Source organism: Oncorhynchus gorbuscha, linkage group LG02, assembly GCF_021184085.1.
Source record: "Oncorhynchus gorbuscha isolate QuinsamMale2020 ecotype Even-year linkage group LG02, OgorEven_v1.0, whole genome shotgun sequence".
NCBI classification, from domain to species: Eukaryota; Metazoa; Chordata; class Actinopteri; order Salmoniformes; family Salmonidae; genus Oncorhynchus; species Oncorhynchus gorbuscha.
Window position 1 is genome coordinate 50,614,369 of NC_060174.1, and position 26,023 is coordinate 50,640,391.

Genomic DNA, 26,023 nt, shown 5'->3' on the forward strand with positions numbered 1-26,023 from the left:
CTCCTCCTCCTCCTCCTAAAATGGACCCGGCCGGAGGTTCCTGCCCGCTTCCTCGACCTGGTTCCCACGGCGACTGGAGGAAACGGGTTCTGAAGACGCTCGCACTGAGTATGCTCAGAGCAGGCCTGCTCTTTTACTAATAGACATCGACTCTGCCCGTAATATCCAAACACTATTCATTTGGATAAATGATGCCATAGGTCAAAGGTTATCAATCAATTTGCTTAATTGTTGTATCTAATTGACATTTCTGTTTGAGGAATTATGCCAAATGAGAATATCTCAAATGCAGACCTTTCAAGAAAAGTTGTAGTATTTTTGATTGACGTTCCTTATTATTTGTATACTTGGATCTTAATAGTTTATTTATTTTGTTCTTAATCCTTTGTGGGCTTTTGAAAATAAAATAAAACGTTCTTTATCCAGCATTTTACTGCATTAAATTGCTGCACATGTTAGAACACTGTCGGTGAAATACACTTCCCACATATTGTTCAAGATTAAAATATTTTAGTTGACTATATGACTAAAACTATTTGAATATGTTCTGATATAAAGTAAATATTGTTTGTTTTATGGAAATATCGTATTTCTTATTGGAGATACATTTAATATATATTTCAATTTACATTTTGTTTACAATTTCTAACAGTTTTTGTTTTGTTTTTTCAAGGGTTGATACATGTAATTGAAAAAATACTATGTTAATCTTTTGTCTCTGCAAATGGAGTTTATACTAAGCATTATAACGTTTCTCTACTGGAGGCATGTTGATTTTTATTAATTGTCCTGCGTCTTGTTCGTTTCTTCCACGAAGATCATGAGAGAATCCAATTTCAGCCTTAACCTCATCCCAACAGGAGACCGAGCACCAGACCACCCAATTACAAAGACAAAACGGGATTGGGAACATTAAATCACTTGCATGAAGCGGAGATCAAAGATAAAGGAAATACAATGTGACAATCGAGCAGATCGCGAAACGAGTTCAAAAGAATTTGATAATCTAATTGTAAATGCACCCAAACTTTTGGGCGGCCTTTGATTAATCTGCATTTAACTTCTGCAAATAATATTAGTCATCATGGCCGCATCTCGTCTAATTCTTAACCTGTGTGCATAATATGGCGTCATGGCTGTACGTTTCTGGACTTTTTGGCGACTGTGTGTTATAGGCATAAGCATAACTAAGCACGTTTGCAGCGCACCAGTTCCTTCTAAACACGTCAATTTGATTGTTTTTGTTAAAACGCTCAGGGTTTAACACATTACCTCGTACCACATTCTACACCTTGCCGCTTGGAAATCGTCCAAACTTGTGTCTGGTATCAAGCTAGCCTGAACAGATACTTTCAGACATCTAATTTCTTCACCTCATTCCTGAGACAGGACTGCGCCCACCCCTTGTGTAAGCAATTTAAACCTGATAGCAAACGATCATCTGCCTATCTTTACACTGCAAAATATCTGTTAACTTTAGATCGACTCAATATCTCATGCGCTTCCAATATCTAATGAGCTTCTTTTACCATTCTCTTTATCATATAAGCGTTATGGTTTATATGTACAAAGATCCATCCGGGCGGTAAACCTCTTCTGATCGATTTATTTTTTAATGCAAGACAAAGTAGAACTTTGATTTGTGCAATCGAGAAGCTGTCAAGACTCCTGTCTGACCGCGCGCCTGTGTTGTTTTCTTACTCATGGAGATGCTCAGTACAAGTGCCTGAATGTGCACACCGACGAAAATTTTAGTAATATGAATTTATTGCCAAGTGGAAAATGTTTTTATTTATCTGTAGTAATCTGCTGGCTAACGTCAAGGGTCGGCGGATCTTTATGGTGAGTAGACAAAAAAAAATGGAACATAGCACCAACCATTTAATGCAAGTGTAAAGTTAATTGAATATTAAATATTATGCAGTGATTTATAGGCTATATCAAAAATAAGTATAGCCTACACAATGAAGTCTGTACTGTATAATAGTCAAGGACACGTATACTGTAGGCTATGATCTGTCTTTAAATGATTGTTTTAATTAAACTAGTTGAATCATTGTCAAAAATTCAGTGTAAAATAATATCATGTATCCCCCAATAACATTAGACATGCATGCATTTCTTTGGACACATTTTATAGGGCAGATACTTTTCTATTCCTTTATTTGAGTGTTATAGAAGCCTAGTTTTTCCATTCTTTTTTAAATAACCCATCATTGCCACAAGGACATTAAAACAGATTAAATTTGCATGGTCCAAGCCAAAACCTCAACTTTCTATGCAGTCAGTGGTGTAAAGTACTTAAGTAAAAATACTTTAAAGTACTACTTAATAGTTTTTTGGGGGTATCTGTACTTTACTATTTACATTTTTTACTTTTACTTCACTACATTCCTTAAGAACATAGTGTAATTTTTACTCCATTTTCATTGACACCCAAAAGTACTTGTTACATTTTGAATGCTTAGCAGGACAGGAAAATAGTGAAATGCACGTACTTATCAACCGAACATCCCTGGTCATCTCTACTGCCTCTGATCTGGCGGACTCACTAAACACAAATGCTTTGTTTCTAAATTATGTCTGAGTGTTGGAGTGTGCCCATGGCTTTCCGTAAATTCAAAACATATATAAAAACTGGTGCCTGGTTTGCTTAATATAAGGATTTTGAAATTATTTACACTTTTACTTTTGGTACTTAAGTATATTTTAAACCAAATACATTGACTTTTACTCAAGTAGAATTGTACTGGGTGACTTTTACTTTTATCTTATTAGAAAATGACTAAAGTATCTTTACTTTTACTCAAGTATGACAGTTGGGTACTTTTTCCACCACTGTATGCAGGTACATGGGAACCCTTGGGTCGCAAGTGATGTGCGACAACATCCCAGGGTTAGTCAACAAACAGCGGCAGCTGTGCCGCCAGCATCCCAACATTATGCAGGCGATCGGAGCCGGGATTAAAGACTGGATCGGGGAGTGCCAACATCAGTTTCAGAACCACCGCTGGAACTGCAATACCATAGAGCGAGACCACAATGTGTTCGGACGCCTACTGCTGCGTAGTAAGTATTGAGCGCGAAAGAGCGAGAAAAAAACGCACATGTAAGCCCTACTTTAAGAATATGTATTTAAGCTATTACATGTATCGAGTGCAAACGTATGTTTATATTTTCTGACTGAAATACAGGTATGAACTGCCCACAAAATCGATAATTTTTACAATAAATTACTTCTACTTGCCGTTATCATTCACCTGATAAGACATTACTTTTTGACATGGCATATGACGGGTGTCCGTGGGTCGCCGGTTTGCCTAGGCGTGGGTCCCTTTGCAAGAAAAATGTGAAAACCCCTGAAATAGCTGATATGCTGGGTTGTTTCTGTTATGTCCTGGGAAAGTGATATAGGCTACTCATCTTTGTCCTCATTTACAAGACACGCACGTCTGCACAATAGGCTTGTAAATGGTGATCTTATCATTCACATCTGCTATAGACTATAGGCTCCTAGATCAATGGCAAAATGGTATGCGCTTTTTCTCCCACCAATTCTTCACAGTGGTGAACCTATAAAGTTCTTCTAGCGTTTATCAAAGTGAAAGAATTCGTGTGAAATACATGTTCTTCCCTAACAGATGTTTTCCCCCGTGCTTGCATTGCATTCCATGCATTGTCTCACTTTACTGTCATACATTTATCAAGTTGACGCGCGTGCGTGCTGCTCTGATCGGTTTCTGATCCAATGCGCAGCGTGTTTATAAAACTGCCACGCCTGACGAATGTGGGGAGTCTAGAATAAGAAAGTGTCACCTCCCATCTCGTCACCTGACCAACTATGGACTAATCAGTCCGCTCAATTTTGGAATCTCTTTTTAATTGGTATAAATCTCAGGATCCACTCGAGACCTTGGGGAGGGGGGGTCATAGAAATTGAATTGGTAATTGTTTTGGGCATCATGCTCCAATCCTGCTCTTATATTCGCTCTAAATTAATTTGAGGTGGAACTTTAAGGGCCAGTTTCCCGGACAAAGATTAAGACTCGTCCTGGACTAAGAAGCATGTTCAATGGAGATTCATTATTGAAAGTATTTTTTAGTCCAGGACTAGGTTTAATATGTGTCCGGGAAACTGGCCCTGAGAGTTCAGTGTAATCTGGTTATTTAATTGGGCCTGTGGAGTTCATACTTCCCAGGCACAGCTCTGGTTGTGTCACAAGACATTAGGAAGCTGCTCTGATTGGCAGCATTATTGCTGTGGTACCGTGAGAGCTACTTTTTTTGTCAATGTCAGGACGCTAATTTAAAACAATTACTGGGATTTATTTTTTATTTTATGTTCTCACTGTTTGGTTGTTTTATTCTCCCTATTAACCGTGTTAAAGACACTCACCCACAGAAGTTGGATGTTTCCTGACTGGACACCAACTCACACACAGACACACAGACACACACACACAGACACAGACACAGACACAGACACAGACACAGACACAGACACACACACACACACACACACACACACACACACACACACACACACACACACACACACACACACACACACACACACACACACACACCTCTTGTCATCTATAGCCTTTGATCCCACAGATCTCTCATCAGTTACAAGAGCAGTCAGGTCATACGGGTCCTTTATCAGACCACTGCTGGTAAATGTTACCCATTTATCCATCTCAGAGTTAGATGAAGCAAAACACTGCCATGCATGAAATAAAAGACTTGAAAGAAAGCAGCAACAGACCGTATTCATGCAGGTACACCAACAGCACCAGCTACCTCTTTCTGTTTTGTGTTGAAGCTCAAATGAAGATCCTATTTGAACTGTGACACTCCCAAGTGAGATTATGGAAATAACATTTACGTAATGCACGATTTCTGTACACTTTCTATGCATCTTTATGGGATTACTAGATGTTATACAATTTAGATCTGCATACTTGTGTCATTTCTAAGTGTGTACAATGAGCAAATGTATGCTTTTGTGCATTTGAGCCTTGGCCCGGCCGGTATGCCTAATACGCGTGTCCACGTAATTTATCCCATCTGGTGTGCATGCTGTCCCAAGCATGTGTGTAGTGTGTGTGTGTTCAACCAGTGTGCTTAGCCACCCCCTATTCCCCCAGGCAGTAAAAAAACACAACTCTTGTGTGTACGATGTTACCTGTGTTTGTATGTCCTTCCTGTCACACCACTAATGCTCATCCAGTATCCTTCTCTCCCTTTTTCCCAGGCAGTCGTGAAGCAGCCTTTGTGTACGCCATCTCCTCGGCCGGGGTGGTCCACACCCTGACCCGAGCCTGCAGCCAGGGAGAGCTGCAGTCGTGCTCCTGCGACCCCACCAAGAAGGGCTCGTCCCGGGACGCCAAGGGGGCGTTCGACTGGGGCGGCTGCAGTGACCACGTGGAGCACGCCATGAGGTTCAGCCAGGCCTTTGTAGATGCCAAAGAGCGGAAGGAGCGAGATGCCAGGGCTCTGATGAACCTTCACAACAACCGCGCCGGGAGGAAGGTGGGGTTCAAAGTTCATACACACTAGAGGTGATGGACCAGAACCAACTGGATCTAGATCAGCGTTGAGATGAATCACCAGACATTTTACATATATATTTTTTTATTGTTCCTGAACTATTCACACCTGAACCAAGTAGTCAAACACTGATCTAGAGGAAGTATATCGACTGTTACCAAGTCCTTAACACACACACACACACCCTAACGTCCTACCACCAACTTGACACACACCTAGATCCCTGACTTGCATCTTCTCCCTCCTCATCTCCCAGGCAGTGAAGCGATTAATGTCTCTGGAGTGTAAGTGTCACGGCGTGAGCGGCTCCTGCAGTGTACGGACCTGCTGGCTGGCCCTGGCCGACTTCCGCCGCACGGGCGACCATCTGCGGCGGCGCTACAACGGGGCAGTGCAGGTGGTCATGAACCAGTATGGCACGGGCTTCGCCACCGCACAGCGGCATCTCAAACGGCCCAGCAAAAACGACCTGGTCTACTTCGAGGACTCGCCAGACTACTGCATACGAGACCAAGAGTCCGGTGAGTCTGGCGTTTTCAGATTTACTCCACAGCTCTTGATGTTCAAAGCAGTTATATACACGGACATTGGACGGACAGACAGACAAGCAAGCAAAGAGACTGACTAGACTGTGAGTGCATTCTGTCTATTTGACATCTGACATGACTGTCTGTCTGTAGAGTAGACCACCATACTACTTGTCCATAATATCTTCAGTATGTGGTAATATCTTTAGAGGGTAAGCGCTCAGTCTCTTGTACCCTAGGGTTATTCTTCATGCTGCACTGGATAACACCAGATGTAGAGTGTGTGAGTAAGTGCAAAAAAGAGGGAATGCGTTTGTGTACGTGCGTGAGAGAAGAAAAGTGTGTGTGTGTGAGATGGTAAGAAAAGAAAGTGGGTGTGACCGAGAAGGGGAGAAGTGTGTGTGTGTGTGAGATGGTAAGAAAAGAAAGTGGGTGTGACAGAGAGAAAAGGGGAGAAGTGTGCGTGTGTGTGTGTGAGTGAGATGGTAAGAAAGAAAGTGGGTGTGACAGAGAGAGAAGGGGAGAAAAGTGTGTGTGATCCGGAGAACCTGGGTGCCTGTCAGGCAGCAGGTGATCCGAGGCGATCGGGTGTCGGCCAGTTTAAGGGCCATTACACAGTTCTTTGGGATGAAACCCGACCTGCTGCACACTGTAATAAATTACCCCCTCTGGAGCAATGCATGCACACACACACACACACACACACACACACACACACACACACACACACACACACACACACACACACACACACACACACACACACACACACACACACACACACACACACACACACACACACACACACACACACACACACACACCTCTGCACGCTTTCCCATCAAAGCCAACCACCCCTAATGTAGACCTGGGGGGCCTTTCTGAAGTTGCTTCCTCTCTTTGTCTCCTCTCCTTCATTACACTGTCCTAAAGTCACAGGATTTGTGAAGGTAATCTGGAGAACAGGTCTTTCATGTCAGTGCAAGTGAAGGAAAGGATACAAGGAAACACAGCTGGTTTAGACTATAGAGATACACTCAATCTTACAGTAGGCTATCTTTGCTGTTTTGATGACTGATGTACAGTCGTGGCCAAAAGTTTTGAGAATGACACAAATATTAATTTTCAAAGTCTGCTGCCTCAGTTTGTATGATGGCAATTTGCATAAACTCCAGAATGTTATGAAGAGTGATCAGATGAATTGCAATTAATTGCCAAGTCCCTCTTTGCAAAGCAAACAAACTGAACCCACAAACATTTCCACTGCATTTCAGCCCTGCCACAAAATCATGTCAGTGATTCTCTCGTTAACACAGGTGTGAGTGTTGATGAGAACAAGGCTGGAGATCACTCTGTCATGCTGATTGAGTTCGAATAACAGACTAAGCTTCAAAAGTAGGGTGGTGCTTGGAATCATTGTTCTTCCTCTGTCAACCATGGTTACCTGCATGGAAACACATGCCGTCATCATTGCTTTGCACAAAAAGGGCTTCATAGGCAAGGATATTGCTGGCAGTAAGATTGCACCATTTATCGGATCATCAAGACCTTCAAGGAGAGCGGTTCAATTGTTGTGAAGGCTTCAGGGTGCCCAAGAAAGTCCAGCAAGCGCCAGGACCGTCTCCTAACGTTGATTCAGCTGCGGGATTGGGGAACCACTAGTACAGAGCTTGCTCAGGAATGGCAGCAGGCAAGTGTGAGTGCATCTGCATGCACAGTGAGGTGAAGATTTTTGGAGGATGGCCTGGTGTCAAGAAGGGCAGCAAGAAGCCACTTCTCTCTAGGAAAAAAATCAGGGACAGACTGATATTCTGCAAAAGGTACAGGGATTGGACTGCTGAGGACTGTGGTAAAGTACTTTTCTCTGATGAATCCCCTGTCTGATTGTTTGGGGCATCCGGGAAAAAAAGCTTGTCTGGAGAAGTCAAGGTGAGCGCTACCATCAGTCCTGTGTCATGCCAACAGTAAAGCATCCTGAGACCATTCATGTGTGGGGTTCCTTCTCAGCCAAAGGAGTGGGCTCACTCACAATTTTGCCTAAGAACACGGCCATGAATAAAGAATGGTACCAACACATCCTCTGAGAGCAACTTCTCCCAACCATCCAGGAACAGTTTGGTGATGATCAATGCCTTTTCCAGCATGATGGAGCACCTTGCCATAAGGCTCAGGGAACAAAAAAAAACAATGTTTTGGGTCCATGGCCAGGAAACTCCCCCGAACTTAATCCCATTGAGAACTTGTGGTCAACCCTCAAGAGGCAGGTGGACAAACAAAAACCCACAAACTCCAAGCATTGATTATGCAAGAATGGGCTGCAATCAGTCAGGATGTGGCCCAGAAGTAAATGGACATGCCAGGGCAGATTGCAGAGGTCTTGAAAAAGAAGGGTCAACACTGCAAATATTGACTCTTTGCATCAATTTCATGTAATTGTCAATAAAAGCCTTTGACACTTATGAAATGCTTGTAATTATACTTCAGTATTCCATAGTAACATCTGACAAAAATATCTAAAGACACTGAAGCAGCAAACTTTGTGGAAATTAATATTTGTGTCATTCTCAAAACTTTTGGCCACGACTGTACAGTTCTGTTTTGAAGTGTGTTTTGAAGAGTGCGTGCGTTTGGAAGTGTGTGTTTTGGAAGAGGGTCCTGTTTTGAACACTGATTTGTACAGTTCCAGTGCACGAAGGCCCTTTTATGGACTGTGTACATGTGAGCATGGGGAGTTCACTGATCAGCGCCCATCTTGTGAGAACCTCTCTCCACAGACATTAGCGCCAGTCATCTGGGACTACACACACATACACACACACACACAGTGGAGACTGCACCCCCTTGTGCCTCTCCGAAGTGTGAAATCAATTTCCCTCAGCCGCATGGAGGCTCAGGTGCTAAACTCATCTCTCGGCGCCCCCTCATCATAATTCAATAAGCAGACGCCAGGAGAGAAGAGGGAGCAAGAGCGAGAGAGAAAGGAGAGGGGAAGAGTGTTTGACGTCACCCCTAGCAGTACAGCATACCGAGAACTGAACGTTGTCAGGAGTGGGTGGAGTCTCGCCGTGCCCAGACATGACCTGGCTGCTCTCCCTCTTTCTATACCTACCTCGCTCCTCCTTCTCAGCAGAGGAACAGGTGGAGTCAAATGGACAAAGGGAGAAAGAGCAGCGGGGCATAGAAATAGGCTGCTTAGAACAGACATGGTCTGTTCCCAATCCCAAATCGACCCCTAGCTAGCCCCTTTTAAGACAGGACATTTACCTTCAACTGTCCAGGGGTTTCACCATAATGCAAAGGAAGGAGCTAAGGAAGCTACTTTAGACTATTGAGGTTTGAGTAGAGGCCTCGAGGTGAATATTCACAATTTATTGATCAGTTTGTGTAATTGTATTATGGGCTGATTTCTGGGAGTGAGTCCATTAAGCCTGTCAGACGCCCTTGCAGCGTCCTCATTCTGAGATGATAGGAGGTGCAAGAGTGTGTGACAGCCAACAGGGTGTGTGTTTGCGCCAGTGAGACTGTGTGCCAGCCAGGGTATACGCAGAATGAAGACGCCTGGAAAATTAACACCTGATGAAGACCCTGAGCCCCAGCTGATGGCTTCTATCATCAATCTCTCATCTCTCTTCCGCCATCCTGCCTCTTTTCATCCTCTTATCCTTCCCATCCTTTGCTTTCTCCCTCAGTCCGTGTCTACCCAGTTTAGATTGAGTATGCTGTGTTCTATTGGAATGATAGGGTAGTGGGGCTTAGACCGCTGTTTGCCAAATATCACTCTATTGCAGCTAATCTCTGGATTGCAGCTAGGCTGCAAGGATTTTGATTAAGTATATTTGGCGAGATATAAGCACATTTGAAAAGGGTTGTATGTGGGTCACAAGGTTAAACAAGCTTTAGGAATGACTGACTCGCGTATATTCCGTCTGTACATTGTCTCTTCATTTCTCTCACCCTCTTCAGGTTCGGTGGGGACGGGCGGGCGGGTATGCAACCGGACATCTCGCGGCGTGGACAGCTGCGAGGTGATGTGCTGTGGCCGGGGCTACGACACATCGCACATCAGCCGCAACACCAAGTGTGAGTGCAAGTTCCACTGGTGCTGCGCTGTACACTGCCGGGACTGCAAGCTAGATGTGGATGTGCACACCTGCAAGGCCCAGACGTGACCATTGCGAACCACCAACCAACCGCTTGCACAACGTCTGTCTGAAATGGCAGCCTATTCCCTCTTTAGTGCACTACGTTTGACCATGGGCCCCTATGCCACATGTCGGCTACTCCGACAATAATGCCCTTTTACAGTCCAAAGATACCCAATCTAATTTCGTTCTTCCCTTACATTCCATTATATTTATTTACTATCCCCCCCCCTCCCCCCCCCGAGTACAAAATAACCTTTATGTAAATACAAACTTTATGTAATTTAAAAGAAAGTTCAGTATAGATGGGTTAGCTGACCACGTCACAAACTGTGTGTGCACTTCCATGGGGCAGAAGTCGCGTGGTGTGATTCTGCATGGCCAGATTGCTAGCAAGAATGACAAGAAACTACCACGTTTCATGTTATTCTTGATACCAGGTCTTGTTTTGAGGTGTTTTGGCTGATGTCAATGCTAAAATTAGATAGCTAGCTAACCAACAACTGGAAAGATGTATTTGAGAGACAAGTGCTCATTGTGCAAATGTATTTCTTTACAATAAACATTGGGGACGTTGTCAACTATCTAAGCCAATCCCCGTCTGTTTTGCCGCTAAACAACCCAATGTCTATATAGTTTATGGAATCTGTTTGAAATTGATAGCAGACCTGACCACACCCCCCTTTCCTCAACCAGCCAGTTACAGAACACGGTTTAGTCACCTAACCTGCAGCTATGATCCAATATTTATTCATGTTGATATGCTTCACAATCAAAATGGCAGGTTAGACATTGCTATACACAAAAAGTCCTTTATTTTATGTATTTTTCCACTTTTTTAATGATGACAATTGATCACCTTTTTTTGTACAACAAAAAAACGGTTTTACATGAGATTTGAAGACAAAATGAAAACATATCAAATAAAGTCAAAAGCAATTCAGAACTCCATGTTTCCCTTTTCTTCCAATCCATCCTCACTGTCCGTCTAATCCATGATATTGGCACAAAGAGTGTGTCAGTCAAGTCCGGGCGAGGCCGGTCACTGTCAGATGCGTGTGAGCTGATGCCACAGACTGGATGGCAGGATGCTCTCCACTTTCTCCATGATGAAGTTCAGAGGAGCAAACAGGGTGCTAAGAAACTAGAGACAGACAGCGAGAGAGAAGATGTTAGAACACATGACCACACACACACACACACACACACACACACACACACACACACACACACACACACACACACACACACACACACACACACACACACACACACACACACACACACACACACACACACACACACACACACACACACTTCCTACTGCCAATTCCTACTGGAACCAACGTGAACCAGATCTTTTTCGGAACATTTCAAGGTACTTAATGTAGACTGCCTCCCAAATGCTAGTTAGAGGCCCGTGGTAGGAGCACCATAACATGCCAGTTTAGAATGTAGCCATCTCAATGTAGGTAGTGTGTGTTGTCGATGACCTCAAATGCTAGAGGAACATGATAGGAGCACAGTAGCATGCCAGTTGAGGTACTGTGCTCTATGGGGCAGAACCATAACTTTTCTCCCGGGTATGTTGACTACTGGCTGTGTTCTAACACCTGAGAGTGGTGGTTGACTCTCTCGATCAGCCCCCCGTTCAACTCCCCCTTCTCTCAGAGGTGTTCTTTCTCTCTCTCTGCTCATCCCTCGTTCCTCTGTGTTTTGGCAACATGCAGTGTGGGGGATAGGGGCTCCCTCAGAGGGATTGCGGGTCATGGAGGTTCGGCTTAGTCAGATGGCAGATAAAAAGGCCATCAGGGAGAGAGAGAGGTGAAACGAGCACCTCGTTTACACGCTAAGAGGGAAAGAGGCCCTGTTCCAACCCTTTGAAGATGCACCCTTCCTTGGGAGAAGCCACTGATCTTATAGGTGAAAGCCAAGTCGTGTTTTCATCAATTCAATCATATTAGATCAGTGATTACTTTAAAGTAACTGTCCGGTGAAAATCTCACTTCAAAGTTCATATTGTGTTAACTCATACCCAAATATTGTTGTTGACTCATCACATACTCGTATTTGTGGCCAAAGCATAAATTGGAGGAAAAACCACCTTAAACTTGTATCTCATAACAGACCGTTTGAAAAAACGCTTGCTACCGGTATTTCCTCGGATGGATGAACTGGCCTGAGGAGGATGAGCTGGCCAATCACCAGTCTAATCACAGTTTTTTATGACCTGTATCCGCCCACACAAGTCTGTTGTTGGGGTACACCGACACCATTCCAACACAGAAAAACATACGTAGACATTTTTGGAAGGAAAACTATTTCACTCATATCGTAAATAATTAAATGTCATATTTCATAGAAATCTGGAAACACTGGATAATTACTTTAAGGAAGCGAGTGAGGAAGAAGGCACATCTGTTTGAACCCTGGTGTGTAAACCAGGTGCTGATTAGTTTGTCTTAGAAGAGTGCACTTTCAAAGTATTGGAAGTGTATCAGTGAGCTTGTGTGTATGTGTATACACGTGTCTGACCGTTCTTTCTCTCATTCCATATACCAGAACGCTGCTATTGGTGAGGACAGTCTCACCTTTATCGCTAAGGCGAGACTGCAGGTTCTACCAACAAAACACAACCTAGCACTCTGGTACCCTGCAAACCATGATCCACTTATATCTCACATGAGTCAAATGTAATGGAGTCTGTCGCACAAGTGAATGGTTGCCGTTCATACAAGGACCTACCTGTACATAGCTAGACATGACCACCTTGTTGATCTAGCTAGTGAGGTGAGGCAGGTAGTACCACCATCAGTGCATATGCACAAACATTCTCTTGTCAGAGGAGGCTGGTTTGATGTTGACGATGATGTGCTTTCTTGTATACCAAATATGGCCGATATTGTTGTTGTGGGGGGAGGCCGGAGGGAGGTGCTCAGTTTGGAAGAGGGTTGCTCTTTTGTACTCCTACATGGAGCAGAACTTTGCTGCCAAGTTGCTGAAATACCAGCCCTTTGTGTCACGACTGAACAGCCTTGGTTATCACTTGTGGTGCTGATATTTGGGAGTTCTATTTTGGAGTTTCGTCCAAGTACATAGGCTGACAGTACCTTCAGGTTGCAGGCCTGCATAGGGCAAAGGAAAAGCAGCTAGCAAGGTACTGCTCTGTTGCCAGCGATCATGGGCAGCATAGCTGTATGGAGAAGGTACTTTCTATATCCATAACTGTCCAGATATCCATGACCTTTGAAATGTTTGAATCCTTTGACTGTAATGTGATTTGTGAATTCAAATAAAGTATTTAAATGTGTGTGTGTGTGTCATCAGCTCTTCGCAGGCAGCACCCAACCAGTGTGGGGTCAGAGCAAGCCCCTGCAGAGGAGATAGTAGCTGCTGATTGTGTCACACCAGGAGCAGAGACATGAGCTCACACACATTCCAGGGGAGTGGCATCAGACAGTACAAGCCTACTGAGGAAGAACATTAGGTAGAGGAGAGGACAGAGCCCTCCACTGGCAGATGGGAGAGGGAGTTGTGTCGGTTCTACATGGGTGGATTCAATAGTCTGAGGCTGCGTCTTTTACTCATTTCCTTCCCCGCTTCACCACTGATCTACAAGAACTTACATTGATAGAGGATGTTGCAACTTGTATAGAGCTTGGCTAGTCTCCTGTCATCCAGACTTGACGAAGGCAGGTCTATGATTGTTAGAGTCTGTCCAGGACATGAACGCAACCAAATGAATGGCCACCGTACAAAGAATCTGAATGCAAAGAACCTTATTGGGGATTTGACTTACAAAGGCAACTGGATAGTGTGTGAGAGCGGTGCAGGAGACTCACGGCTTTAGCGAAGACTCCCATGAGCTCGGGGAACTGGTGTGTGAGGAGGGCCAGCATGGCGGTGAAGGAACAGAGACCAGCCGTGAACAGGATGAAGAATGGCAGTTCCTTCTTAGGGTACACCGACACCTCATGAAACACTGCTTCCACATGAGAGAGATACAAAGAGAGCATCAACACACTGTACATACTTTATACACAACGTACAGTACCAGTCAAAAGTTTAGACACTCATTCGTGGGTTTCTTTATTTTTTACATTGTAGAATACTGGTGAAGACATCGAACTATGAAGTAACCAAAAAAGTGTAAAACAAAACATAATTTAAATTCTTCAAAGTAGCCACCATTTGCCTTCATGACAGCTTTGCACAGTCTTGGCATTCTCTCAATCTGCTTAACATGGAATGCTTTTCCAACAGTCTTGAAGGAGTTCCCACATATGCTGAGCACGTGTTGTCTGCTTTTCCTTCACTCTGCAGTCCAACTCATCCCAAACCATCTCAATTGGGTTGAGGTTGGGTGATTGTGGAGGCCAGGTAAACTGATCCAGCACTCCATCACTGTCCTTCTTGGTAAAATACCCCTTACACAGCCTGGAGGTGTGTTTTGGGTCATTGTCCTGTTGAAAAACAAATGATAGTGGAACTAAGTGCGAACCAGATGGGATGGTGTATCGCTGCAGAATGCTGTGGTAGCCATGCTGGTTGTGTGCCTTGAATTCTAAATAAATCACCAACAGAGTCACCAGCCAAGCATCACCACACCTCCTCCTCCATGCTTCACGGTGGGAACCACATGCAGAGATCATCCGTTCACCTACTCTGCGTCTCAAAGACACGCGGTTGGAACAAAAAAAATCGCAAATTTGGACTCATCAGACCAAAAGACAGATTTCTACCGGTCTAATGTCCCTGCTTGAGTTTCTTGGCAAGTCTCTTCTTCTTATTGGTGTCCTTTAGTAGTTTCTTTGCAGCAATTCGACCATGAAGGCCTGATTCATGTAGAATCCTTTAATTAAACAGTTGATGTTGAGATGTGTGTTACTTGAACTCTGAAGCATTTATTTGGGTTGCAATTTCTGAGGCTGGTAACTCTAATGAACTTATACTATGCAGCAGGTCCTCATGAGAGCAAGTTTCATCATAGCGCTTGATGGTTCTTGCGACTGTACTTGATGAAACTTCAAGTTCTTGACATTTTTCGGCATTGACTGACCTTCATGTCTTAAAGTAATGATGGACTGTTGTTTCTCTTTGCTTATTGGAGCTGTTCTTGCCATAATATGGACTTGGTCTTTTACCAAATCTTCTTTGTACCTCTCCTACCTTGTCAGAACAGATTGGCTCAAATGCATTAAAAAGGAAAGAAATTCCACAAATTAACTTTAAACAAGGCACACCTGTTAATTAAAATGCATTCCAGGTGAATACCTCATGAAGCTTGTTGAAATAATGACAAGAGTCTACAAAGCTGTCATCAAGGCAAAGGGCGGCTACTTTGAAGAACCTGTCTGTGATTTATTTGTAATTCAAGGCACACTTAACCAGCATGGCTACCACAGCATTCTGCAGCGATAAGCCATCCCATCTGGTTTGCACTTAGTTCCACTATCATTTGTTTTTCAACAGGACTATGACCCAAAACACACCTCCAGGCTGTGTAAGGGCTATTTGACCAAGAAGGAGAGTGATGGAGTTCTGCATCAGATGACCTGGCCTCCACAATCACCTGACCTCAACCCAATTGAGATGGTATGGGATGAGTTGAACCGTGGAGTGAAGGAAAAGCAGCAACAAGTGCTCAGCTTATGTGGGAACTCCTTCGAGACTGTTGGAAAAGCATTCCAGGTGACTACCTCCTGAAGCTGGTTGAGAGAATGCCAAGAGTGTGCAAAGCTGTCATCAAGGCAAAGGGTGGAAACTTTGAAGAATCAATAACCCATTTTAATTTGTTTTAACACTTTTCTGGTTACTACATGATTCCATACGTCTTATTTCATAGTTTTAATGTCTTCAATATTATTATACAATTTACAAAATTGGAAAAATAAAGATAAACCCTGGAATGAGTAGTTGTGTCCAAACTTTTGACTGGTACTGTATACACACACAATGTACACCACAACACCTTATGACACACAGCTTCCACAGAGAGATACATAGTCAGAGTCAACACTGTATACACGCAAACACACACACACAGTTCAGAGGGGTTGAAGCTAAAAGAAATCCCATTACTTAAACTTAAGTCATCCTCAGATCGGAGGGAAAACTCTGACTCGAGGGCCACACAGACTTTTTTATGACCGATTTGTTTGTCTACATTTATTTGCGGGCCAGAAAAAGGGCAGTTATTTGAAAACATATAGGAATTGACTGCACTGGGCCTTTAACCCAAAATAATAATCCCCCCCACAAACCTCATGCGTCATCCATATGACTGAAATCAGTTGCAGTGACAGAGAATGTTAACCCAAGAGTACACCTCACACACAACTCAGTCAACACACTGTACACACACATACACTGAGTGTATAAAACATTAGGAACACCTGCTCTTTCCATGACATAGAATGACCAGGTGAATCCAGGTGAAAGCTATGATCCCTTATTGATGTCACTTGTTAAATCAACTTCAAATCAGTGTCGATGAGGAGACAGGGAAAATAAGAATTTTTAAGCCTTCAGACAATTGAGACATGGATTGCATATGTGTGCCATTCAGAAGGGGAATTGTAAAGAAAATATTTAAGTGCATTTGAACTGGGTATGGTAGTAAGTGCCAGGCGCACCGGTTTGTGTGTGTCAAGAACTGCAACGATGTTGAGCGTGAAAAACCCAGCAGGTTCCTATGTGAATCAAGAATGGTCCACCACCTAAAGGACATCCAGCCAACCTGACAAAACTGCGGGAAGCCAACATGGGCCAGCATCCCTGTGGAATTGTTTTTACACCTTGTAGAGTCCATGCCCCAACGAATTGAGGCTGTGCTGAGGGCAAAAGGGGAGGGGTGCAACTTAATATTTATGTTTTGTACACTCCGTCCATACATAACTACATACATACCTACATACATACATACATACATACACAAACTTGAATCCAGAGCGTCTCTTACTTGGTAGCAGCTCTCTGTCTGCGGTCTCGGTGCAGATGGGGTATGGGTAGAAGAGGTGGCCTTTCTCCAGAGGGTAGGGGATCATTCTAAAAGCTGGGGAGGACAGAAGACAAATCATTCAGAATAGGTAGTCATGTACAAATGTTTGTGTTGAGCCAAGAAGTAGGGGGTTATGCATCAAAATGGAGTACCATGAGAAAAAACTTTAAAAATGTTTTATTGTAATCGCTGTCCTCGAAATGTGTACGTTTGTGTGTGTGTGTGTGTGTGTGTGTGTGTGTGTGTGTGTGTGTGTGTGTGTGTATATGTGCATATTACAGAGTAAAGGCAAAATGTGAAACACAATAAGCTGTTATGGCATATAATGTAAAGGGGATGGTGTGTGTGTGTTACTCACTGCCCTCCCAAGTACAGTGGAGCAGGTTAAGGGCCCCCTCCACCCTCTTCCAGTGCTGCAGGTGAAAGAATGCGTAGGCTATGGCCTCACTGTCCCCTCGCTTCAGAATGTGCTCTGGAGGCAGTATTAAACTTTTCATTTCTAACAGGTACTGTGGAGAGAAAGCGAAAGGGGGGGGGGTCATAGCGAGAGTCAGCAGGGACAATAGAAAATTAACAACAACATAAACATACATACTTTTTAATGCAAAAGTTATACCAGTTATCTTACAACCTGGAGAACATCAATCAGCATTTCATTTAAGTAGCACCATCAGAAGCACAGTAGTTGTAATAGTAGTAGTAAACCAAAATTGAAATGAATTAATTAGGCCCTAATCTATGGATTTCAAATGGCTGGGTGGGCCTGGGAGGGCATAGGCCCACCCACTTGGGAGCTAGGTCCAGCCAATCAGAATCAGTTTCTCCCAACAAAAAGGCTTTTTTCCCCCCTTTTTTTTACAGACAGAAATACTCCTCATTTTCATCAGCTGTCCCGGTGGCTGGTCTCAGATGATCCTGCAGGTGAAGAAGCTGGATGTGGAGGTCCTGGGCTGGCGTGGTTACACGTGGTCTGCGGTTGTGAGGCCGGCTGGACGTACTACCAAATTCTCTAAAACGATTTTGGAGGTGGCTTATGGTAGAGAAATTAACATTACATTCTCTGGCAACAGCTCTGGTGGACATTCCTGCAGTCAGCATGCCAATTGCACACTCCCTCAAAACTTGCGACATCTGTGGCATTGTATCTTGTGACAAAACTGCACATTTTAGAGTGGCCTTTTATTGTCCCCAGTCCGACGTGCACCTGTGTAATGATCACGCTGTTTAATCAGCTTCTTGATATGGCACACCTGTCAGGTGGATGGATTATCTTGGCAAAGGAGAAACGCTCACTAACAGGGATGTAAACACATTTATGCACAGAATTTGAGAGAAATAAGCTGTGTGTGAGAGAATGGAACATTTCTGGGATCTTTTATTTCAGCTCATGACACACGGGACCAACACTTTACACGTTGTGTTTATATTTTTGTGTTCAGTGTGTGGAGGTACAGTAGCAATAATGCTAGCAGTGTTAAGTGCGTAGCTCTATTGTTGTGCCTTACTTTGGGGACGTGTGGGTTGAACTCCACAGCTCTGTGTATGGCTTCTACAGCATTCATCTCTGCTGTACTCAACCCTCGCCTCGACGCTGCCTCTGGAGAAAACCTGCATGGGGAAGAAAGGACACTCTCAAAGATGGGTGTGTGTGTGGGTGGGTGGGGGATCAGTGTGTGTGTGTGTGAGAATGTGGATTATTGAGTGTATGAAAGTGATAACGTGTGCGTGCCAGCAGGCATAAGGGCTAAGAAAAAAGTGTTTTCACAACACACAACTATTTAAAAATAAAATTACCCCTAACCCATTCCAAAATGCAAATCACTCAATACCATTCTCTCTGTGTCGCACAAATAGCCCCAGGCTAACTTTTAAATACTAATCCAGGTACTCCGCTTGGTGCCAATTTAACAGTAGTAAAAGGATACTCACTTGTCCGATACCGCCCTGGCTTTGAGCAAAGCTGCTGTGTAGCATATTGTTGCAGATTTGGGTAAACTAATATCTGCGAGGAGACAAAGCAGACATGAACAGTGTTAAGTGGAGGAAAAAGAACAATTACACACAATGAAATGACAGTAGACAGGGGAGAATAGGACAGTTGGGATAAGACACAGAAGGGTTTACAAGGTGTCAGAATTTTACTACAATACAGTCTCACTTTACTTCAAGTCATAACGGTTAGAAGTATTCATCTATTATCGAATTATTTGCATTTTATGACTTTTGTTATCGAATGTCTGTCATACAAACTTCCCCTTGCGGCTGGTCGTCTAATCCACAGAAATACAACCACAAGTGACATTGTTAGCGCTGCATAGATGTCTGTTATAGAAGCATTCGGGCGTCACCAATAAGCAACGATTAACGTGGACTCTTTTCACTCACTGTGTGCATGTGTGTGCGCGCGCCAGTGTGTGTGTGTCCTACCGTCGTACTTGGCTAGTACGGCCTGTACGTCTGCGTAGTTCTGTAGCTCTAGCAGCGACTCCAGCAGGTTCTCATGGATATTGAACATACTGAGGAGAGGGAACTCCTTCATTAACTGGAAAACATACAACTGTTGTTACATGTAATACCGGACAGGCAGTGAAACACAACACAGTCAGCAACATGAGTTTTAGTTCACCCCCGCCCAGTCCCACACAGCCTCAGACCTAGCCTGGTCCCAGATCTGTTTGTGCTGCCTTGTCGTCATCCCCTTTTTACCGTCATGGCAGAATTGGCATGACAATGACCATAAGGGATGGCATGTGACAGCACAAACAGATCTGGGATCAGGCTACCTCAAACCCCCCCATCCACAGGCCCCCATCAGGCCTACATGGTCTATCTGAGATGGTAGAATTTATTAGATTTTTAAATATATTTTTTTACATTTACTGATACGTGTCCTTATCAAATACCCCCAATTGAATGAATATCAGAGAATATCACCATTGAAAATGTATCGTGGCATATAAAAACGGGGCAAATCCTAACTGTCACTCAAGTACAATTTTCACTTAGTTCCACCCCCCCTTGGACTAACTGAACATTCAAACTAAAGTGGAAACTAGGATTCACCTGTAACACCCTGGCAGCTTGGCGTATACTGTACTTACGTCTCTCATCATTTTGACAGCTTCTCTGGTTCGTCCCAGCTTTCTAGAGCACATGGCCAGTCTCCTCTTAATGTATACCAAAACATTGGTGTCCCTTCCTGAGAGACACAGCAAAGTTATTTTAGCTGGTGTAACAGACACACGGACACATGCTTACAGACACATGCACATTCAGACGAATCCGTCAGTGCGTACCCACGAATGCATTTATTTGCGTATATGTAAGCGTTTGAGTGCGGGTGCGTATGTCCGACTGCGTGTGTGTATGTACTCTACTCACTGTGCTGTGCCTCATACTGCGCTCCGTGGTGTTGAAGCTGTTGGCTGCGTCTGTAGCAACCTTCTCCTGCCTTCACGGCCTGTTTGAAGAGCTTCTCTGCCTCTACGATGGTGGTTGCCTCCTCCTCTGCCAGCAGGATGTACGCTGTCGCACAGCTGAGAGGAACAGAGAGAGAATTGGGGGGGGGGACACAGCAGAAGATGGCATAGCTGGAGGATACAACAGGGGGAGACCAAGTACCTGCACTAAGCAAAAATATAATAAAAGAAGATAGTAATGTGCAAATCTGCTGTTTGCACAAGTCAGAGGTAGGCCAATAACCTACTATATTAGCTACAAACACATTTTTCATTCGGGTTGTATACAGCAGAGATTTTTATTTTATTTTTTATTTCACCTTTATTTAACCAGGTAGGCAAGTTGAGAACAAGTTCTCATTTACAATTGCGACCTGGCAGAGATGTGGTTGATTCCACTTCACTTCAGTCAATTGAGGTGAAATTATATTTACGAATGATTTATTAATGAAGAGTCCTTGTGGAGAAATAATGGGATTATTTACACGCATGAGTGAACTGAGGCCAACCACGTTACACGGCATGATAGTGCTGTAGGTGAAATAAGCACTACTCACTCCTCTAGTTCAAGGGCTTCGTGTGCGGCAGAGATGCGTGCCTGTGGGTTCCTCTCTCTCCACGCTTTCTGCATTACTGAAGACACAAACACGTTAGTTTGTGTTATTGAGGTCAGAGAGGTCACGATGACAACACTTGTGAACATGAATCAAAGCTTCCTGGAGATGGGGTGAGATTGACTGTGTGTGTGTGTGTGTGTGTGTGTGTGTGTGTGTGTGTGTGTGTGTGTGTGTGTGTGTGTGTGTGTGTGTGTGTGTGTGTGTGTGTGTGTGTGTGTGTGTGTGTGTGTCTGCGCATGTGTGAATGTGCGTGTGTGTGCGTGTGCGCGTGTGTGAATGTGTGTGTCTGTGTGAATGTGTGTGCGTGCGTGAATGTGTGTGTGTTAATGTGTGTGTGTGTGTGTGTGAATGTGTGTGTGTGTGCGTGCGTGTGTCTCTGTGTTCCCTACTGGCGTCAGCTGGCCGGAGGTGGTCCGAGTCACATGTGAAGAAGGTCTGGTGGTCTTGTGCCGAGAGATTCATGTCGTAGTACGTGAGTGGCTCTCGGCCCGTCACCCACGTATACCTGGAGGGCGCGCGCACACACACAGTTACGTTTTTTTTTTTAAGTCTAGGGGGCGTGAGAGAGAAAGAGAGAGGTAGGTTGAAGAGAAGACAGATGAGAAGAGCGAAAGAGAAAAGAGAGGTGGAAAAAGCTGATGAGGAGTCACGAGGCAGCACTGATCTAATTTATGAGTGTGGGCTCCTGGTGAGGCAGGGATTCTCTCAACCTGTTGGCATTAAAGCTGACACCATGGGACAGCATATCAGCCCCAGCCATTGCTACCAATTCTCCAGGGAGAGAGAGCGGGAACACATAGCAGGGCAGAGAAACAGAGAGAGGGAATGAGGGAAGAACAGAAAACAGGTTGGAAAAGAGTGAAGAAAACAACAGATCAGAGGTTGAGAGCTAGAGAGAGCGACAGAGAGAGACAGGGAGAGACAAAGAGAGAGAGAGAGAGAGAGAGAGAGAGAGAGAGAGAGAGAGAGAGAGAGAGAGAGAGACGACAGAGACAGAGAGAGACAGGGAGAGACAGAGAGAGAGAGAGAGAGAGAGAGAGAGAGAGAGAGAGAGAGAGAGAGAGAGAGAGAGAGGGAGAGACAGGGAGAGACAGGGAGAGACAGAGACAGAGAGAGAGAGCGACAGAGAGCGACAGGGAGAGACAGAGACAGAGAGACAGAGAGAGAGAGCGACAGAGAGAGACAGGGAGAGACCGAGAGAGAGGGCGACCGAGAGAGACAGGGAGAGACAGAGATAGACGGGGAGAGACAGAGAGAGAGAGAGAGGGAGATGAGAAGAAAACAAAATGGAGAGTGAGGGAGGAGAGAGCCAGAAAGGGTGAGGGCTCATGTGACTCACCGGTTATACTCCGCCCCTCGAAATAAATTCAGTGGATTTCGCCATACTTTACATTCTGGGGGAACAAAAGGAGAAAGACATTGTTTGGGTGTGTCAGACAAAGTAGAGTCCTAAGTGTACCTCTGAGCAAGCTAGGCATCAAGTGTACATCATGATATTCCTACACTAAAGTAGCTTACAGTAAGACCATCTCATAGAGTCTATAAACTTTAGGTCCGTACTACCAGACTGCGTCCCAAATCCACAAATAAAACACCACTAGCCAGTTGTCATCTTAAAATCACTCTCCTTTACCAGACAGAGGGATTACAACAGCAAATCATTATAAAGCCATTTCTCCAGTCATGCCGTGTTGATTCAACATGGCCCAGATAATCCATTTAACCCAACAAAAAACACACGCATTGGATTTCCTATTGGTGTGGGAACGAACAATATGGCTCTCTATGGTACTGAACGCTCTATTTAGCTGTCGTAGGCCCTACCTCTAATCAAGTGTGTGGGCAAAACAAAGAAGACTTATATGGTAAATGCTCTATCTGGTACCTCTACTAAGTGAGCTGGGTTGCGTCTCTATACTTCTGGCTGTAGTAAACGCTCGAGCACAGCGGTTCCCAACCCTTTTGTCAGTTACTGTACCACCAACTGAATTCTGCTCTGCCCAGAGTACCCCTGAAGTACTCCCTCATGTGCATTTTACCAGTGATATGATCTCATGAGTCTTCCAAGTACCCCCTGTGGATAGGCCAGGTACACTTCAGGGGGTTTAGTAATCCGGGCTGGAAACCACTGCTCTAGCATAAACACTAGATGGAGCATTTACATATATATCTCTCCAGTAAATAATTGTTTATATCTAGCGAATGCTCTACCTATCTAGTAAATCTCAGAGTCTTACCGGACACACTCTGTCGGTTGGAGTCTGCGTCGCCGTTACTGCTGTTGGAGTTGGTTGGGGAGCTGTTGTCCACGCCGCCCAGCAGAGGGCGCAGGTGGCTCACTGACACCTGCTCGATGAAGGAAGTACCGTACTTCCTGAAGTACCACCACTCAAATATCTGATGGGACAGACAGGAGGCAGTTCGTTCAGGGATGATTCAGCAGGGTTAGAGCCATAGAGAAACAACATGATACTTATATGTATGTGTTCTATTCAGTTTTTATCTCCATCTCCACATTCAAAGACTCAATCATGGACACACTTACTGACACTTGTGTCTGCGTCGCCTGATCTTTTGTGGTCTCTTCCTTTTTGCCCTTCGTGCTGTTGTCTGTGCCTAACATTGTTTGTACCATGCTTGTGCTGCTACCATGTTGTGCTGCTACAATGTGTTGTCGTCGTGTTGTGTTACTATGTCGAGAGAGACCGGTCTCTTGGTCCTACATTTTTAATCCCCCGCCCCAACAGGATTGCCTTTTGACTCTTGGTAGGCCGTCATTGTAAATGAGAATGTGTTCTTAATCGACTTGCCTAGTTAAATAAATAAAAGAAAAGGTTAAAAAAACATTTCAATCCGCCGATTCACTCCCAATACCATTTGGGCTACTTCATACGACTGAGACGTTGTAATAGTGTCTTATTTTGGTATGCCGCTTTAAGTACAACATAACCCAAACTAACATAGCATAATGTTTGGAAGTCAGAGGTCTAAATACTGAGATTATGAGACAAATTGCACGTCCGATACACATTTATACAGAGGTTGCACACAGGCAATCAACACATCAGATACTTCTGTTTCAGCCCTAATCAAGACTAGATGCCCCCGACGTGCAACTCAGACTCCGTGTCCGCAAACACTCCTCGACCTTAATGGTTTGAATGGTCTTAATCCACACACACCAACGGTATCGCTTTCGTATCTAGGCTACGTCTAGAGCTGGTCGATGGAGTAACGTACTGTCCTAAAGTGACCACTCAATTATCTAAACCTCTCCGGTCTCCACTGACTGTAATTCATATAACTGATATGCATCTGTATTGCAACACATCACAGCCGAGCCCAGTACACAGAATTTCTTCTCCGCTGTAATTATTCATAGGACACATTCAGAGGCCTGTGAGACTCGTCGTCATTGCCAGGCGGCTAAACAAACTGGCCAGTCTACGGAGAGAGGAACGGGGGTTCGCTAGCTTGTAGCTCTTCTCTTTTTCTTCTCCTTGTAAGGAAGACACACTGCAGCACAGTTCAATCCCTGTACTAGACAAATGAGGGCTCAACTTGGTGATCCTGTGTGGCTCAGGTGGCAAGAGCACGGCGATAGCAACACCAGTGTTGTGGGATCAATTCCCACTGGCTTCACATAATATGTAAGTGTAGTGTAGGCTACGCACTCCCTGTGCTGTAAGTCAGTTGCTTTGGATAAAATGGTCTGCTAAATAGCATAGATTATCATATTATAAAATGTATGTACGTACGTAAGTCGCTTTGGATAAACGTGCTAAATGGCATAATATTATGAACTTACCAGTATGAGTCCAGATATCAAGGAGGAGGTCCCCGTCAAAGCCACGTAGAACTTGGGGGTTAGGGTGTTCAGAAACATGCTTACTATAGAGGAGACACAGAAAAACACAAACACTGTTAGCATTTCTGTAAAAAAAAGAGAGGCAAAAACACATTTCGAATAAGAATTTAACAAAGCTGTATTGTAGCATAAATCCCTTTTATTACCATTATATTAGGCTATATTCCATCTAGCTATGATACGGTAGGGTCGTTCCATCTGATTTCAATCATTTTCGGACTGCACACCTTTTGATTTGAAAGAAACCTTTCACACATTTGCCCATGGTGGAAGTGGTCGGAAAGCGACCTCTCGGACCTGAATGCCAAAACATTTAGGAAATGTTGGTGCTCAAAGTTGACCCATCTCGCATACCCTGCCCTACAACGAAACGTCCACATCTTAATCCCTGAAAAAGAGAAACAGTTGAGTTTGATTTCATTTGAAAGCTTACAAACAGGGTTGTCTTGCTATTCAAGGATTTATTGAAAAAATGTTTAAAATATATATTTATTTGTTGTTTAATTGTCAATTATCTAAACGTATGAATTCCGATTTTTCTCATTTTCACAAATGTTGTAGCTTAGACCCTATTTGACATCTGATATATTTGTGTTATTCCCATCATCAGTTGAGACACCGCATAACTCTTGAATACAGGGTGTGTTTCATTTCAATCATAGAAAGAGAATTCATAGAATGGACCTATCCCTTCAGACCCCTGCAATTTAGCTGGTATACATACCATTAACATTTAATGAAATTTAACTTTCAATTACTACCAGTAAGATGTCCATCGATCCCCCACGCTGTCTATTCTAGCTTCTGTAGCTCAGTTGGTAGAGCATGGCGCTTGTAACGCCAGGGTAGTGGGTTCGA

At 44.0% G+C, this 26,023-nt stretch overlaps 2 protein-coding genes across 6 annotated transcripts in view; one reads left to right on the forward strand and one right to left on the reverse strand.

Moving 5' to 3' along the window:
* The first annotated feature begins 829 nt into the window (after positions 1-829).
* LOC124003958 (protein Wnt-2-like) lies at positions 830-10,598 on the forward strand. Its single transcript, XM_046312635.1, has 5 exons — positions 830-1,842; positions 2,849-3,069; positions 5,258-5,535; positions 5,810-6,074; positions 10,044-10,598. The coding sequence occupies exons 1-5, from the start codon at positions 1,760-1,762 to the stop codon at positions 10,247-10,249; spliced, it is 1,053 nt and encodes a 350-aa protein (XP_046168591.1). The 5' UTR covers positions 830-1,759; the 3' UTR covers positions 10,250-10,598.
* Positions 10,599-10,950: 352 nt separating this feature from the next.
* Positions 10,951-26,023, reverse strand: part of LOC124003932 (suppressor of tumorigenicity 7 protein homolog) — an 82,982-nt gene continuing 67,909 nt past the window's right edge. For all 5 annotated transcript variants that reach the window (XM_046312587.1, XM_046312613.1, XM_046312597.1 and 2 more), the window contains 14 exons: positions 25,106-25,188; positions 23,535-23,694; positions 22,637-22,691; positions 21,687-21,802; positions 21,238-21,313; positions 20,604-20,758; positions 20,324-20,421; positions 19,650-19,764; positions 19,152-19,224; positions 18,728-18,830; positions 17,581-17,731; positions 17,184-17,276; positions 14,065-14,207; positions 10,951-11,366 (listed from right to left, as the gene is read on the reverse strand). In XM_046312587.1, the coding sequence (XP_046168543.1) occupies positions 11,271-11,366; positions 14,065-14,207; positions 17,184-17,276; positions 17,581-17,731; positions 18,728-18,830; positions 19,152-19,224; positions 19,650-19,764; positions 20,324-20,421; positions 20,604-20,758; positions 21,238-21,313; positions 21,687-21,802; positions 22,637-22,691; positions 23,535-23,694; positions 25,106-25,188 (1,517 nt within the window). In that variant the 3' untranslated portion in view covers positions 10,951-11,270. The remainder of the gene's footprint in view (positions 11,367-14,064; positions 14,208-17,183; positions 17,277-17,580; positions 17,732-18,727; positions 18,831-19,151; positions 19,225-19,649; positions 19,765-20,323; positions 20,422-20,603; positions 20,759-21,237; positions 21,314-21,686; positions 21,803-22,636; positions 22,692-23,534; positions 23,695-25,105; positions 25,189-26,023) is intronic.